Raw genomic sequence first — 18,638 nt, 5'->3', positions numbered from 1 at the left:
ACACTTACTAAATAAGTATGCTTCAAACAGGACGGTGAAGATGACACAGAAACAAACACAACACAAACAAAACGAACATTACACAAAACACCAGAAGAACCTACACTCACTACACGGCGTCCTTCTAAACATGATGAGGTATATTTGTTAAACAACCTTCAGTTTTATGATCGTTCAATGTTTTAATTAAAATATTAAACTGTTACTATAGGATACAAGTGCCACAAAACAAGATACAGACAATAAAACAGATAAAACTGATTCAATAGAATCTAATTATCCATGGCGACGTCGTAGCCTAAAGAAAGAGGTATCAAAGTTTATTAATTTCCGTTTTAGTATTCTATTTGAAAATATATACAAAGATAAAATTTGAAATAATTTAGTATGTCTTTCTTAAAGTTATCCTTTTTGTTTTAACTATCGAATAATTTCGAAAATAATAACTTAGAAGGAATTTTGTATAATATAAACATTTCATACAGGATGCGATAGAGCCAACATCAAATAAAGCTACAGATATTTTATCCAATCCTTTGGATAATGAAAATAGTGTAGATAAACCGATTACTAATAAAAACAATGAATACACAAATAACGAAAAGGACAAGTACCCATGGCGTCGATCTAGTACCACAAAAGAGGTAGTCAATCATTTTTTTTAAATTACTTTTCTTACGCTAAACATTTTACGTTTAAATGTTACCATACTAAATAAACGTATCAAATTTGTTTAGAAAACAGAAACACCTGAGCGCAAAGAGCCAATTCCAAGTTCAGAGACTAGTGAAAAAGTTGAGGTACACAAAATTAATAATTTGCTATTAAATACTCATTTATTTCTTTACACATAATTTAAAATAGTTACAATTTGTCAGGTCGCTGATGTTAACAAAGATAAAATACCAGATAAACTCACAGAGCCCTCTTATCCTTGGAGGAAACAGACAAACAAGGAGGTAAACAATTGATAATTAATAGAATACAAATATAAAACCAGACATAAAAATACGTTATCTTTACTTATATCGTTTTCATTAGGTTCCAATATTTATCACACCAGACGATGAAACAAAGCATAACGAAGTACCTTTTTCATGGAACGTTATTCCCGAAATACCACAGGTACACATGTACAAAACTTTACACATATAAAATTGCATACGTGATAATCCAGTTAATATTAACTCAAATGTTAACCATCAGGCAGAACAAACGCCGGAATTGGAAGACAAATTCAAGCCAACACTTCTAGACACACGTGACACTGTACCATGGAGAAGGGCTAAGTCTCCTCAGGTACACACACAAACATACTTTATGAAAAGTATAATCAGCACCTAATCAGAATAGGTTTAATCTTTGTCCAACTATAGACACTGCTGCGATAAATAGTTAGCAGAAGCAATTTATACGTTCTGTTTCACCTAAGTTTAAAGGTTTTATTGACTTTTTCTCTGTACCAATTGGTCTCTAACTATTCTTATTACGTGCTGACTATATTACTCAAAACGTTTCAAACTTTCACACCAACTCCTATACTATTACACTATACTCACATCAACATAACTCACTACAATACACATAACACACTTATAACTCTAAATATTTCCAGCACAATAAAAAATTAAACATGACTATTTATACCTAAACAATTGTATGGTCATTCATATCGTATATTCTATAGGCTGAAGACAAGGAACAGAGCAAGCCGACTACATTAGAAACACCACCTAGCAGCACTCCAACACCTGATGAGGTAGATTGGCCTCAAAGTAGTATTAGCAGCAAAATTAAAAATGAATTCACAAAATTTTTACAAATTGCACCAAAGTTTGCACAAAGTTTTGATTGCACAAATTTTATATCGGCACAATTGATATTTAGAACAGCACATGTATTTAGATAACATACAAGTAGATTGTATAACTTGTTAGAAATTACATATTGTAGGTTTAACTTGGTTTAATTGTATAAAAGGTAACGTAAGTATGAAACTAACTATTAACATATATGTTACTATGTCAGCAACATCTGCACTTGTTTTACTCTTTAAATATATGATGGTTTTTAAATTTCCTGCTTTAGCTTTTGCTTCTAATACCTTTTACTAGTTTGGAATATTCGTTACACAATGAAAGTACAATGTTTATATTATTTTTCACGATTTCCACAGGATCGGTGGTAAGTTTATTGTTACATTGTAGACTTACATTCAGCTAATTTTAAAACACTTTTTTATTTAAATAAAAATTTGGATTTAAGTGTTTTCAGCAAAACTTTCAGTAAAACCATTCCTCTCATTTTCAAGAGCAGATCACGTAGGTATTCGGTAGGTATTCGAAATACTTATTATTTTATTTACAGAAAGTGGCAATGAAGGAAGAAAAAGTGGAGGCGGAGGTCAAAAAGGCTAAAGCTACAACGGTTAAGAAGAAGGCAGAAGATTTGCCAGAAATCCCAGACTATGAAAGGCCAGAACTTGAGAAATACGAAAAGATTTCGCCTACTCCCACAACCAGGGAGAAACCTGAAAAGGATAAGGTGTGTTCAAAATTCTGATAAATAAAATAGGACATTCCTGGATGTATTATTATATGAATTGTATAATAAACACAATGTTTGTTTTTTGATTAATAGCCTGCAGATAAACCGAAAATAGCAGAAGTCAAAGCTCCTGAAGAACCACCAGCACCAGCTGCTCCTAAAATTAAGGAGCCTGAAGAAAAGCCAGCCGCACCTAAAATTGAAGTTGTACGCGAGAAATCACCAAAACCGGAAATGCCCAGGAAACCCTCCCTGTCACCCGCTCCACCCGGAAGACGTGGCTCGCTCATACCTCCCCCGGAGGAAATGGGAAGACGTCCTTCTCTCATCATCAGCGACGAGGTATGTATTACATATTTTAGTAATTTTTTTGTAATAAAATATTTTTTTTTCCCTTTTTACAAAATTAAATCTTTAGCTACCTTAAAAATGTACATCGTCACTTTTCTAAAGGTATGAATAAGTAGCTATACTTAATATTTAATTATGACATACAATTTAGAATAGTACGTTTTATTGTTTTGTACAAAAGTCAAAAGCATACCGCCATTACAAATCAATTTTTATTTATATTAAACGTTGCAATTTGTATAAAATCTTAATAATTTTGACTTTTGTACAAAATAAACAATTTTGAGCCCCTTTTGTAGTATAGTATCCTACTCTCTCAAGCCGAACCCGTAACCTTAGACACCTTTGGTTATTTCCTTTGAATTACGCCAATAATCAGCAATTTCCACGACACAGCTTTGAGTTAAACTTCGTTCGCTTGATTAGTGTCGAAAAGGTTAGTTGAATTATACGGATTTTAAAATAGTAGTGTCCTACACTCCCCGCTTTTAGTATTTTAGTAATTAGCATTCACGAGTTTCACAATATACACCAATACAACGACAGACAGCGTTTGTGTAGATATTAAGATCGTACAAAACATAATCCACAGGAGAATAGAAAACTAAGACCTGGTGAGGTGATCGAAGACAAGAAGGTAAAAGCAAAACTGCTAAGAATATTACGTGAATGCTATACGTTAAAAATAACGCCGTGATGAGGATTTAACTATAATTGTCAACGAAATGTTAATGCATTTGCATCTGACGCGGTTAAAAACAACTCATGTGTTGGTAAATTTGGATAATCATATATTTTAGACAGCCTTTACACACACATAATCTTTTCATGCAATTCGAAACTTTAAAAAATATATCCATTGTATGTGACTATCCATTTTACCTTCTAGTTAAAATACTTTTACTCGTACAAAGCACAAAGCTAAATTGCACACACTTTTGAGGTTCAGAGCACAAAATAAACTGCACAGCTTGTAAGCACGTATGCACACAATAACGGTCACACGGGTTGAACATATATTTCTATGCAGGATCTATTTCAGACATTAACTACAGCGCAAATTGTATGGGAGAAAGCTAACAAAGATTAACAAGACGATTACGCAACACATAACGTAATAACTTATGCACTAGCTGTTGAGGTCGAGCACCAAATAATGATTCAGAGGCGTTAGTTTAGGCAGGTCACTCAGGTTCGGCATCAGAGAATTAGGTAGGCACAGCCACGACTAGGGGGTTATTATCAATATTTTTTAAACAACAGGTCACGAAATTACGTCCTGGAGAAGTTTTAGACGAGAAAAAGGTGAGATCTTTTGGGTCTAATCACTTTTAGGTGGACGCTGCTCGCTTTTGCAAAGCATTTTGTTTATTTTTCTATACTTCAATTTCACCCATGTTGTATATCTCTACGGACTTTTTATTGTTATGTCTTTATGCACAACTCAATACACAACTTTACAACTGAATTCTTAACTTCTCAGAATTGAAAAACCAAAACGAAAATGTTTAAAGAACAAATTAATTTCCATTGTCTTGTTCTTTCTCGTCGAACTTTCCTATCTTAGACACATCTTGGTTCTTTTCTATTTCATGATATATTTCTTCTAGTTTATCCTTTCTATACTATTTTTCAATAACGTACCCCAGATTGTCGTCTTCACAAGCCGCTTTGCAGACTAGCGGTGTTCTCTGTAATGCAAAGATAGCTACTGCAACTTCTTGCTTATAAGAGATCCTAGATATTACACGGTTCTCTTATGAACTTTGCTTTTAAATTATTTACTAAAACAGCTTCTGTTTTCGTTTCGAATTTCCAATAACGATCGATTTAGAAATTATTAACTTTCCGCTAATGTAGTGAACTAATTTACAATATTAGAATATTTGCATCTATTAAAAATTAATCTTACAAATTGAAGCTCAATAAAAAAATCATCAATATCACTGCACAAACATTTTTGACACCAAATTACATTTATCATTGATTACTGAAAGGAACAATTTTCATAAACATGGCGGCAACAATTTTATTCACATTTAACACGACATGAACACACATTTGTACAGAGCACATCTTAGTTTAAGCGCACAAAATTAACAGAGAATGCCTACTAAAATAATTATTTTTTTTCCCCAAAAAAGAAACGCGGCAGGCCGGGTGAACTATCGGACGAGGTATAAAATGTGTGAAAGATATATGTTTAGAAATTATATGTCATAGAACAAAACTTTTAGATACGTGGCTAACATAGATTTTTTTTCAAAAGTGATTAATTTTGTATTTTTATATGTTAAAGCCGAATTTTAAATTATACCGATTATAGAAAGGTGAGCACCCGAAATAATTGGTTTAAATATATGTCACTCGCTGTCCAATTCAATAATATTGGTTCTTACAATGTTCATTTTATGTAAATAATAAAATAGATAGATATAAGTACATACAATCTAGAGCGACTAACACCTGGTCATTCTAACTCCTGAGGTCGTTAATAATTTAACTAAGACAGTACTAAAGTTATCGTGATATAAGAGATTGTTTTGAAATAATTTTTGGATTTGTCGCTTGACATATCGTGTCATTAGCTATCCACACAACCTTTTATATTGTGACACTTTAGATATTGTGAAAAAATTGTATATTAACGGAGCAAATGTCACAGACTTCACAGTCCGTTATAATTAAGTTGCTTACGATGGATTTCTGACACCTAAAATCCCCGTTTAAAAAATATTGTTGCCTTAAACATGTCGAAGATAATAACAGGGATGACGATATGTTTTATACAGAAATTTTGGTCTCAGAAACCTACGGTTAATCCATGCAATAAATAACTGTTCTGCTTTTAATGTAATAAATCACAAAACTAGAAATCCGTATGCATCCGTACTCATAGTTATAGCATGATCCTATTAACAAAACAACTGTGATATAATCGTTTAAATATTGTTATATCCATACTGTATATTAATATTAACGCCCAAGATGCCGCAAAACGTTATTTTTAATGGAAATCTACCTAGAATGTCTCATTAAATATTTTTTCGACTTTAATAGTTTTTTTTTAATAGAAGAACGGAACATAGTCTAGCAACAAATTATTATAATAATTTAAATCGTTCCTGCCTTCTTCATAGAATTGCGGGCAGACTGTTCTGATGATTGATAATAATTATTATAGATACAGCTGTAAAGGTAGGCCAAGAACGGATTCAAGGTGAACTCGAAATGCATCCTTAACCATCGCGATTTGGCATCTTGACTGAGTTATGTTCAGTACGTCGCATTGTTAAAAAGATATTAATCTTCTCGGGTCTCAATTGTCACTTTTGAATATTATCTTCACTTACATTTCAGTCATTCTATCTGCGGAATATACGGCTGCCATTAAGTAGCCCAAAATGCATCTCGTATAAATCTACACCAATATTGTATAATAAGGCATTCGTAAAAGTAAATTTAACCAATCAACAACCAATTTTATAGTGTAAAAGTCGACTGTTGATTCATGTAACATTGGCAAACAAATCAATACAATTTAAGGTCGATATAAATACAAGATCGCTATGCTGACAAATTTAGACACAAATATTTCAATGACAACAACAGAATTAAACATGTTATTAAAAACAAGGCACGCCCCACAAATAGAATATTTGGGAAGAGTGATTGATAGACACATTTATGCAGGAGAGACGAGAATATACTGTATGGAGCTAGCGTGGGACGACAGCTGACCAAAGTATGGCAACCGATACGACCATATCCAAAAAACACTTGGCATGTCTAACGCTGCTCTCACGGTCAGAATAATTCACGATCAATATGAGATAATGTCCAATAATGAAAAGTATCAAACTCTAGACGACAGTAAAGAGCTCATCAAAGATTTTTTCTTTGTAACGTATGAATTGTGCGAAATTTGAAAAAAATGTCGATTTACAACCAAGTTACATTAACAGATTAATATACTATTGGCAGACATATCGTAGTTTTTTAATTTGTTCCAATTAGCATTCAATACTAATTAAAATATAGGAACATATGATATTCCTAGTAAGTTCTCATTATCGAGATTATATCAGCTAATTATTGCATTCTTTCATATTTAAAGAAGGAAAGTTTGTAAAACGACAAAATGAAAGGATCAATATACCCTAATTTATTTGGAATATATCAATGTCAATAAAAACGAAAGATCGCACAATCAAGAAGTCGTCAACAGCAGATCAGACATCGAATAGCGACAGCATTTTGCACATATTAACACCGACATTCAAGTACACACCGAACGGATAGCTCACCTTAATCTGATAATTAATTGAATTGGTCCGTTGATTTGTGTTGAGCATAAATAGATGCCCACGCCCCCCGCGCACTTCGCACTCCGGACTATCTGTCCGCGGCGCTCACCTCAGTCTTTTGACATTCGCGCCCATTTTTACACAACGATACTGATCGAACTGTTCCTAATCGAAGCTTCTTCAAAGTTTATAATTTTTTTCTTTACAATATACCCCTGATAGGGTGTAACACTTGTAGTAACTTAAGCATTTAAAGTCGACAATTATTAAGTGGACATGAACGAAACGAATCTTGGACGGGAATGGAACAAAATACGAAATGTTCATTACAAAAGTTTCCAATTTCGCAAACGGTATTCTTAAATATTTAACTGTGATAAGTGACTGTGATTTATAGAACTCTGAATTTTTTTTATTTCCGTTCGTTTTGTGGCATCTTTAACTTAATTTGTTAAAACTATGACAACTGTTGTAAAAAAGCTTTCAATAACTACACTAAGTGTAGAACATACGCTCGATGTGGTAAGTATTTTTTTGATTTAAATTTTAGCAATATTTATGACGAGATATTATTAAAAGTTATTAAAGTTTCAAATTTTAATTTTATCCTTAGTAAATTTTGTTGCGAATTCCTCTTTATCACCGAAATATTTATTACATTTGTGTTCAATTCTATATTTTTTGTATCTTAATTATTAGATTGTATATGTAATGTTTTAAAGGTGTGCGGATGTAATGAATTACAATAGTATTTATCGCTAAGAGCAGTATTAGCAGTTGCGCCATATATATCAGGAAGTCCAGATCTTCATTGTCAGGTCATTTGGCGAGCGTTCATGACGCACTGCATCTGTCATAACGTTACTTATGTCCCTTGTATTTAGTTACAGGGCTATTTTTCAATCTAAATTTAATCTTACAGCTTGTACGATTTAATGACTTTTAATAAGCTCGTCGCTGTTAAGTTTTTTGCAGAAGCCCTACTTTAATCTATTTGAGATTGGGAGGGAATGTTATTCAGTTAATGGCTAATTAGTTTATGTCTAGACAAGTATTCAAATTGACGATTAAAATAAATCATATCATTACTTATTACAATGTATTTTTAACTGTGATTAACCCTGTAAAGTAAGTATCCTAGGACATATTTTAATATTGAATTAATTGTGTAGCGACGAAAATCTGGCGACTCGAGGAGACCATCTGTACAAGACTTGGAAGGTCTTATTAATAAGCCTTCAACGCCACTGAGACCCACTGGCAATGATGGCCCACCGGTCATCGTTGATGCTCCAGAGAGCAACTCCGCTGTCGAGGGTAAGATTCAAATCAATCTTTATTTATCTACTTTTACTACTGACTGTATCGTTATCGCACAACATCTCCGACTTATTTAAAATAACAGAGTACTATTTCTAACAAAAAGCTAATATTCCTACCTCCACCTTTCGTTAACCAATTAAAATGATACGATCGTATTGCTCATATTTTGAGACTATGCCAAATGACGCTAGAAAAATTCCTACACCTGAAATCACGGTTGTGATAAAATAACACATTGTAAAAGAAAATGAGATAAACCGCATCTTTAAAAAGAACATCAAAGTAGAGGAAATATAAATGAACTCATTTAAAAAACAATTTTTGAAATAATGTCTGCTTTATTGCTATAGATAAGGCAGCCAGAAACGAAAACGTACCTCTTAATCTAGTGAAAGCAAAAAATAAATGTGCTAGAGATAAAGATGTCACTTTTTACTATGATAAACTCAGATAACCACAGCTGCTGTTAGGTACTCCAAATAGCACATTCACCACTAAAATTATATTACAGATGTCGCTTCTTTGCAAAATTAAGAATGTTCTTCAAGGCTACTTCTATGATTTAGTCTACAAATGTTATGCTCGATTTTACAACAAATACCTGTAAAATAATAACACATTTTTAACTTTTAGTCTGGTTGAAAGAATTTCGCTTGTTATCTGAATTTATCATTTTGTGTCATAAATAATGTATGAACTTATGGCTTATTAACTAAGATAAATTTTCTATTTCAACAACTGTACATTATTAATATTCTTTTTTTTCTGGAAATAGATCAAGTTGGTTACCTCTCCATATTGGTCGAGGGTACTCCGCCGCCGACGTTCAAGTTCTATAAGGGAGTAACAGAAATTATCGAGGGTGGCCGTTTCAAGTACATCACAGAAGGTGACACGGGTCGCATCACACTGTGCATGAGAAAAGTAAAGCCCAATGATGAGGGTAAATACAAAGTTGTTGTCAGCAACATCCACGGCGAGGACTCTGCTGAAATGCAACTATATGTATCCGGTAAGTTAGGTTTATTTTAAGCTTTTTATTAGACGATAGTTTCAATCTATTCTCAAAAGAAAAAAGTTTAATGCCTCTAAAGGAAGTTAAAACTTAAAATAGACAACTCTGCAAAAGCCGAAAGCATACACATAGTACTTGTGCTGGGAAAATTTTATTACTGTCTCAATCTCATAACAAAGTTTTTAAAAACTTGATGTATTAATAGATGCCAGTGGTATGGACTTCAGAGCTTTACTCAAAAAGCGAAAATACCAAAAATGGGGTGAGAAGAATGAAGAACCCGATTGGGGTGACCTTAAGGAAGTTGAGAAACCAATTCCACCTCTAAAGAAAGTTGAAAAGGTAAGTCTTCTAGTATTACATGGATATCTTAAATTTAAGAAAAATAAAGGAATCAATGTTGGAAAAAAATCGCAAAGCAAAAGGTGGTGATATGAATTCTATAAAAGACATTAAAAATAAAGAACTGGCAGATGCTTTTTTACTTTCCGAAATTTATATTATAATGTTAAGGAGAAAAACATCTGCTTGATCTTATTAACATAAATTATAAATATGAAGTTAAACAAAAATTTAAATAACATTTAAACTACGATAATTTCAATGTAATGGGTGTTTATAAATTACGAACCTAAATTAACTTTCGAATTAGCCCTTTTTGGGTGTAACCTTTCCAGTGCCTCATGGAAATGATCTGCACGTGGTTCTACAGTACAAATCCTAAGTTAAATAAATAAGATTATTTAACAGCTAAACGATATACGATGCCTCTTTCAATTATTGAGATGAATCTATTATTTCTGTGCCCAGTCTTAAAATATATGTAATGATGTTCAGTTAATTCGCTGTATAGAATTTTTTTATCCTTGGATTTTGTATATACGAAGTGTCGAATAATGTTTATGAAGTAAACATCGAATGCATCATGTTACAAAATTGATTCTTAGGGATTAGAAACCGGTTACTTCGAAGATGACGGCTTCATTGTGGTTGTCTCAGAAGGACTCGAGATATATAGATTCCCGGCGGATAGACGCAGAAACTCTTCAAACTGGTCCTGGGTTAAGGTCCTCGAAACAAAACATCATCATTCATTCCGCATTACAACTTTCAAACTTACACTTTTATATCTTAATCTATTTTTATGACTATTGAAACCTCTTTGGTTGCACTTTTAAAATGACAGAAATACGTTTTTGTGACAACGTCGATGTCAGATCTTTCAAAATTATATTTTGGCACGGTAGTGTGATTTCTTGGAAAATCCAACGAAAATGGCTGGATGGTTATTTAAGAAATTATTGTATCACTTCAATGTTAGTATTCTCTCTTCTGTAATTAACTTTTTGTGTACTTTAAAAATTAGTTGTACTTGTTGTAAGCTCGAATCTTTGCACATTATATACATAGCTTACTGACAAAATGGCTTGGTGTCATATTTCGAAGTTTGAAGTAGGAAATATAAAGAGTGCTTCATCATGATTTATTATAAATTCTAGGGCATTTATCAAATAAGGAGACGTATGTCTCTTCCCGAAATAATACCCGATTGGCCCGCATTGTTGGAGGCTGTGAAATCAAAGGTTCGATAAAATGAAAAAATAAAAAGAAATCTAAAAATACAAGACTTGTACTCTTTTAAAATTAATGAGACAAGTAATTTGTATATGTTATATTTTGTAATTTAATTTAAAATAATCATTTTACATTTAAATAATATTCTAAAAGGGTAAAAGATCTATTTTAAAACATGGAATGATATTAAATAAAACGATAAATAACAATTGAACTAAATTCGTCCTCTAAAATTGACTTTGTTTACGCGGTTACTTTTGTAAACAAGGCTATGCCAAAAATCTTTACATCTGTATCATGGTACACATAAATACTGTTGTAAATGGAGTCAATTTAGAGCGATTTAAATAAAAATGGCTAAATAATTAAGTTTTAAATAACTTGCACAGTTTTTGTATCACCACCTCATTTCACGTTTCTTTTAACTCCATTTTAAGGGAATGTAAGTGGAATGAATTTGGTATATTTATTGTCTCTTGCGTTGTTGTCCGTTTTCTTTACAGGTTTATTTGTGACGTCGGATTGAGGAGCTTCTGTCACGTCATTTTATTTTTTCAAATATTATTTCTGTCTTCATTTTAACACGTTCAGTGCCACTGAATCGCCCGGCGAGTTCTCTTTTGAACGACCAAAAATGTCGTAGTGGCATAGAACGTGTTCAATCATTATTAATTTCTTCCGGTGCATCCGGTGTTTGCCAGATTTTGGAATTTTTGATAATTTACTGCTGTGCTTATTTATAATTGGATTATTAATACATTTTGTAGATGATAGTTATATTTATATTAGTTGAAATAGATTATTAAAACCTGATTTAGTAAGATATTAGTGAGACTAAAATGAGTGAAGCCTTTAATGGGTTTTCTACTAAAATTAGGATAGTAATTTTAGTTAAAATTAATCACTAATAAATACCAACACACGTAGTCTATATATTTTAAAGGGAGAAAAGTTACTAAGAGTTATGGAAATTTTATAGAAATCGCATAGTAGACGGACATCTCTGGCAGAACTGATTCCGGATTGGCCGGTACTGCACAAGTGCAAAAGAAAGGAGGTTTGACAACGAGCGTTTCTTCGTCTAAGACGACACAGTGCATTTCGTGTTGTATGCAAATTATTGTCGCACAGATAAACATATCACGAAACACTTAAACGTTTTGTCTAGAAAAAGTGGAAAATGCCTATCCTTAGCTAATATTCATGGCGATAAGGTATAAATAAATAAAAATCATATCCATACAGTTTGGTATAAGCAATAAAAATTTTGAAAAGGAAAAACATATAATAACCAAAAGTGATGAGTCGTATTTAATTAAAATTTATTGCAGATAAAGATATTAAACAAGTAATTAGGTAGTTTGGAAAATTTTATATTTCCAATAGACTGATGAGTTGTTTTATATATTATATGAAATTCACTTAAAATTATAATTAATAAATAGAGGCATATTTTCTGCTTTCTCTAGAGTTATTTCTGGAGAAATATACACTTGTTCTGTTGTACAAATAGCACAAAATGTTACCCAAACTTATTCTATATGTCAGTATTGCAAAAACGTTTTCAGCACATGAACGACTATATTTTCAGTAGTAGCACAACGCACAGGTCACAATGATGCACAGATATATCGATGTATAAGAATTTAAATACGTCAGATGCCAAAAACGATGGAATTTATCACCTATTATTTTGTTTAACTATTTTCGAGGCTAGACAAAGCGCTTTGGCTTTAAAGCGATTCCAAACCGAACTTAAAAATATATGAACTGACAATACCTTCGGTAAGTCACGTAATTGTCGCGTGTCAGTTTCATACATTTTTCAAATTCGTTATGGAATCGCTTCGAAGCAAATGCACTTGGTCTAGCCTTCCTGAACCATGATTACATCATTTTTGGTTTATAGTTCACCATTATGTAGTATTTCAAATCGTTTAAATCTTAGCACTTCACAATGACGAAATTCCAATTTCTGTACAGAAGCATGAGTTTTCAAGTGAGGGGTGATCATGATGACGAATGGCTGATGTATCTAACGCCTCGGTACCTCACAATGATTTTCATTGAATGTCATGAGTTTGAATGATCGTTGAGGTTATAAAATGGGGGTATTTTATCGTCAGCACTAGCAGCTTTTGATCTGAGAAGCACATTTGTTTATCGCACACGTAAATCCATTTATCTTTACAGTTTAATTAATTGGTCACGGGCATTGCTTTCAGAAACCTGAATCTTTCTTGAAGCCCCTTGTAGATCAATCCGCAAAGGAGGGTAAAGATAAGAAGGTGACCTTTGAAGCCATTTTCACTAAACCAAATGCCAAGCCTAAGTGGTTCTTCCGTAAGGATGTAAGTATCATCAACATTTAAACAATGATAATGAAAATTTCTACTTCTAAACTTTCATATTAATGCCCTTTTGGTTTTAAAGGAACTTTTCCCGGGCTCTAAGTATAAGATGACAAATGAAGGAGACTCATACAAGTTGATCATTATGAATCCCAAAGTGGAAGATACGGGCAAGATTACAATTGAAATTGGTGGCGTGACAAGCACCGCCTTCTTGCAAGTCGATGAACCAGACCCAACGTACAGCTTTACTAAACATTTGAAGAAAACACTTACTGGATACACGAAGCACGAAGTAGTTTTGGAATGTGCGGTATCCAACAGCCTGGCGATAGTATCTTGGTGGAAGGGTGAAAAGAAATTGGAAGACAGCGATGAATTCCAAACATCCAAAGATCTATCAGGCGTATGTAGATTAATTATAAAGGCAGCCAAATTAGAGGATGCCGGTAAATACATGTGCAAAATTGAAAAACAACCAGACAAGACTGAATGTGAAGTTAAGATTATCGGTAGGTACACGAAGCTTGAATTTTATTACAAAAACTTTTAAAACTATTTCTATTTTTAAATTAATACAATATTTTTATTCCAGAATATCCTTACAAATTCACCAAGGTACTAAAGTCGCAGCAGGCTATTGAAAAGGACACCATCACCCTACTTTGTGAACTTGACGATGCCATGGGTGATGTTAAATGGTTAGTCAAATATTTACTTACTAGAAGTACTAAAATTGCAACAAAACATTTAACAATTTTTGCTAACTCAATAATATTTTATAGGTTCAAGAACGACCAGCCACTGAAGGCTGACAAGCGTGTCTCAATCGTCAAAGAGGGTCGTAAACGTAAAGTGGTTATCAAGGATGCCAAGGTCACTGATGCTGGTAACTTCAAATGTGTCAGTAACGCTGATGAGACTACATGCGAATTGATCGTCAAATGTAAGACTTTTTTCCTATTTTTACTCCTCGTTTTTATTTTTATTTCACTGTTATTATATCTTATTTAAATTGTGTTGTAGACTCGAATCGCTTCAACAAGAAGTTGAAGGATACCGAAGCAGTTGAAAGAGACAAGGTGGTTCTCGAGGTGGAATTGCAGGACCAAACTGCCGAGGCTGTTTGGTCCTTCAACGGTACACCTATCGTACCGGATGAGAGGTACGATTGAAATTTTCTATATCAATATTAAGCTGTTAATGAAAAATTGTATAATTTAAAAAGTAATTCGATATGTTTCGAATATGTACATCTTTCATATTGTAACTATCTCAACAGGATCGAAATTAAGAACCTGGGCGGAGGCAAACATCAACTTATCTTCAATAAGCTAGAGATGGAAGATGACGGTGAAATCCTTTGTGAATCCGGAAAACTGACGTCTTCGTGCAAACTTACAGTTAAGAAGGGTGAATCGAAGCCATCTATCGAATGCCCAGATGAGTTTAATGGACCCGCAGGACATCCCTTCGTTATTGAAGTGCCGTACAAAAGTAAGATTTTATATCATTTTTAAGAGAGCATGCTATATATAAATATTTTTGAAATTTTTTAATAAAAATTGTCCTGTACAGTTTCAGGCACACGTCAAACTCCAATTGAGGCTAAACTATTCAAGGATGGTAAAGCTCTACCGGCTAAAGAAGTCGAGGTAGTGGTGGAACAGGAGAAAATTCTTTTCAAACTCAAAAAGCCAACGAGAGAGGGATCTGGTAAATACCAGATCAAATTGTCCAACGCTCAAGGAGAAGATTCCAAGGATGTTTCCATTATCATGCAGAGTGCGCCAACGCCACCACAAGACGTTGAGGTCTCGGAAGTGTTCCAGACTTCATGTGTCGTTGCATGGAAAGTTCCACAAGACGATGGTGGATCACCAATCATCAAATACGTCATTGAACGACAGGTAAACAAAATAATGTTAGATTTATAATCCACCGTTGTACGAAAACAAGTTTATTTACTCATATTTATTTTTTTAAGGACTTGTCGCTAAAAGCTGGCTGGGACAACGTTGCCGAAGTGGCGCACGGACAACCCACTAAATTCAAGGTCGAAGACCTTGTCGCAAAGAAAACATACAAATTCAGAATTCGTGCCGTTAATAAGATTGGATCTAGTGAACCTGGACTCTTTGGCAAGCCTGTTCTTGCAAAGGATCCATGGGGTAAGTAACTATTACTCTCTTGGAGTTTGCGCATCTTTGTGAACCTTGACTTTTGATATTTGCTTCAAACTGGAATTTTACTATTGTTTTCTTACTTTCAATATTTTTATAGATGAGCCATCGAAGCCCAAGGGCGTAGAGCTGAAGGATTGGGACAAAGACCATGCTGATCTTAAATGGCAAAAGCCTGACAACGATGGTGGAGCGCCGATCACTGGCTACGTCATCGAGTATAAGGTATGTTTTTTCTCATGTTTTCATTTGAATTATAAAATTAAATACGGAGATCGACTAATTTATGCGATTTTAGGAGAAATTCGGCAAAGACTGGGTAAAGGGCAAAGAAGTGGATGGCGATTGCCTAGAAGCAACCCAAGACGGACTTAAAGAGGGATGCACTTATGAGTTCAGAGTCCGTGCCATCAACAAGGCCGGTCCCGGTGAACCTAGTGACAGCACTAAGCCAATTGTTGCTAAGTGCAGATTTGGTGAGTACTTTAAATTTAAGATATTCAAATTTTATATTATTTGAATTACTCAAATTATCTGACTTAACTTCATTCTACACGTAATAATTATTAATTCGAGTTGTTGAACACTATTTAACAATAATTTGCAAAATGCAATTATTTATTCCAGTTAAGCCATACATTGTTGGAGAGGGTCTTCAGAGTATGATCATCAAAAAGGGACAAGTCATTTCCTTCGACATTAAATACGGTGGTGAGCCCGAACCGGAAGTTAAATGGATGCACGGGGAAGAGGTAAATATTCTGTCTTTAGTTATGTCATATTATCATTTAAATCCAAAAGAATACAATCACTGAAACTACTCATATGTCACAAATACTATTTTACAATATTTAAATTATATTTCGTAAAGTTATAAGGTAACGATTTTGGTAAATTCATAAAAAAATTATTTAAGACATTTTAAATTAAGAACAAAAATTAATTATGATTTTATTTTCTCCAAAAAAGAAACGTGGCAAGCCGTACAGGGAACAGGTCAGCTGGGTGATATCGATGTTGCATTTCATAAATGTTTTTAAAAACTTCTTTCACACGTTCTATTATTTACACTCTCAAATGTGGCTAACTTAACTACAGACACTATGATACTGTTACTGTCAGTTGTGCCTTATTGAATGAAGAATATTTTACATTTAGTTACATTGTTAAAAAATTATGTACCTATTTATCATTAAACTTTTATTCAATATTGCACTGCTGGAAACAAAAACTCGCAAGAGACGCGATTATTAACATTTTTACATACAATCTGTAAGCTTTCGATGTTGTATCAACACTTTGTTCTAAAAAAAAACGGTATGTGTACTTGTTGTACGCACTAAAAATGTGAGGTTATATTTCTACTCGCGAAACACAATAAAATACGTAAAAAATATAAGCGTTGAATAAAGTATTCTAAAGCAAAATAACACCTTTAAATTAAGAGCGTTATGATTTAAATGTTGTAATCGGAAAATAAAGTTAGTTAGCAATACGAATTTACATCATCACACGTCAATAATGACTAACTTTATTACGTCGTATTGTCGTAACTTTTATCTCTACATTTTAACTTATGACGCTCTGAAAGAAATATGACCTCTAACTCACGCATTTCAATTTCAAACTTCACCAATGCGCAAACAAAACATGACAAGCACATGGTGGTAGGTCACAGACGTTACGAAAGATGGCCATTCAATCGAATTTTGTTTTAATATTGTCTCTATATCTTAACAATTATGACATCTTCAATGACGTGACATTATTCAATAAATGTCGACAATTTCTTAACTAAATCTATGTATGAATTTATTGTTGTAACACTTGATGTTGTGATTTACCGCAATTGGTTTTTCACGGTCACTTTTCATATCTTTTCTTCACTCTACTAGTCAATTGTCTATGGAATAAATGACAAGAACCGTGGAAAATCAAACGCGCTGTACCTTTTTAGCTTTTATTTTTCAAATACATTTGTTAATTATAGGAAATTCGCGACGATGGAGAACGTATCACCATCGACAAATATGAGAAAAACACTGTATTAACTGTTAGGAAAACTACCCGAATTGACAGTGGAAAATACAAATTGGTACTTACCAACTCGTCTGGTACTTGCGAAAGCATTGCTGACGTAGTAGTTCTAGGTAAGGATGCCAAAATAAGATTTTTCTTCCTGTTTATTTTATCTTCACCAGGCATTAATCACTTATTTATATTTCAGACAAACCTAACCGACCGAATGGACCAATTGAAGTTGTTGAGATTCGCGCTGAAAAAGCAACTGTCAAATGGCAAAAGCCTGACGACTGGCAAGGATCTGATATTACCGGATACACACTTGAGAAAATGGACTTGGTAGGTTTATTAGATTTACTCTTAAGAATTAAATAAATGCATATAATAACAAATATGATCCAGAATGGAACCTTTTTAGAAAAAATATTAAAGCTAAAATGTTTGAAATGGTCACTTCAGTCTGGAAAAATTAAAAAAAAGTACTGTTGGTAAATATTGATGTTTCGATTTCAGGATACCGGTAATTGGGTACCTTGTGGTGAATGTGGCCCAGAACCTACAGAGTTCACGGTCAAGGGTCTGACACCAAATCACAAATACAAGTTTAGAGTTCGAGCTGTAAATAAGGAAGGTGAATCAGAACCATTAGAAACGGATGGAGCCATTGTTGCAAGGAATCCTTACGGTATGTTACTATAATATTAAATCTCGCGAATTATTACCACTACCGTTAAATAATTAAAATATTTTCATTGACCTAATTTAGAAGATTGAATTGTATAAATGTTCTAATACATTCGTCTTATTCTATTTTATTATCACAAAACACTTTTTATATGCCGCATTTTAGGCTGTTCAAATTTTATTCCCATTTTGTCATTATAGTCGTATAAAGTAACGCATCAAATGACGCAATCTTTGTTCGCCGGCAATCGTTGCTGTCAATGTCATTCGCATGCTTTTT

At 33.3% G+C, this 18,638-nt stretch overlaps 1 protein-coding gene across 1 annotated transcript in view; it reads left to right on the top strand.

Moving 5' to 3' along the window:
• The window catches only part of bent (projectin protein bent), a 162,624-nt gene that overhangs the window by 21,608 nt on the left and 122,378 nt on the right, over nt 1-18,638 (top strand). The window contains exons 51-78 of the mRNA XM_013319211.1: nt 31-138; nt 212-310; nt 486-644; nt 738-800; nt 879-959; nt 1,042-1,125; nt 1,207-1,299; nt 1,688-1,759; nt 2,368-2,544; nt 2,641-2,889; nt 4,162-4,203; nt 8,378-8,522; nt 9,304-9,540; nt 9,749-9,885; nt 13,344-13,469; nt 13,552-13,981; nt 14,065-14,170; nt 14,255-14,415; nt 14,496-14,634; nt 14,752-14,966; nt 15,048-15,379; nt 15,457-15,640; nt 15,753-15,877; nt 15,951-16,128; nt 16,280-16,404; nt 17,643-17,802; nt 17,880-18,013; nt 18,188-18,363. Coding sequence (XP_013174665.1) covers nt 31-138; nt 212-310; nt 486-644; nt 738-800; nt 879-959; nt 1,042-1,125; nt 1,207-1,299; nt 1,688-1,759; nt 2,368-2,544; nt 2,641-2,889; nt 4,162-4,203; nt 8,378-8,522; nt 9,304-9,540; nt 9,749-9,885; nt 13,344-13,469; nt 13,552-13,981; nt 14,065-14,170; nt 14,255-14,415; nt 14,496-14,634; nt 14,752-14,966; nt 15,048-15,379; nt 15,457-15,640; nt 15,753-15,877; nt 15,951-16,128; nt 16,280-16,404; nt 17,643-17,802; nt 17,880-18,013; nt 18,188-18,363 — 4,337 coding nt within the window. The remainder of the gene's footprint in view (nt 1-30; nt 139-211; nt 311-485; nt 645-737; nt 801-878; nt 960-1,041; nt 1,126-1,206; nt 1,300-1,687; nt 1,760-2,367; nt 2,545-2,640; nt 2,890-4,161; nt 4,204-8,377; nt 8,523-9,303; nt 9,541-9,748; nt 9,886-13,343; nt 13,470-13,551; nt 13,982-14,064; nt 14,171-14,254; nt 14,416-14,495; nt 14,635-14,751; nt 14,967-15,047; nt 15,380-15,456; nt 15,641-15,752; nt 15,878-15,950; nt 16,129-16,279; nt 16,405-17,642; nt 17,803-17,879; nt 18,014-18,187; nt 18,364-18,638) is intronic.

Source organism: Papilio xuthus, unplaced genomic scaffold (genome assembly GCF_000836235.2).
Source record: "Papilio xuthus unplaced genomic scaffold, Pxut_1.1 DF826159.1, whole genome shotgun sequence".
In the NCBI taxonomy this organism is placed as follows: Eukaryota; Metazoa; Arthropoda; class Insecta; order Lepidoptera; family Papilionidae; genus Papilio; species Papilio xuthus.
Note: the sequence above shows the minus strand (reverse complement) of the source record. Positions and strands in the feature narration are given on the sequence as shown.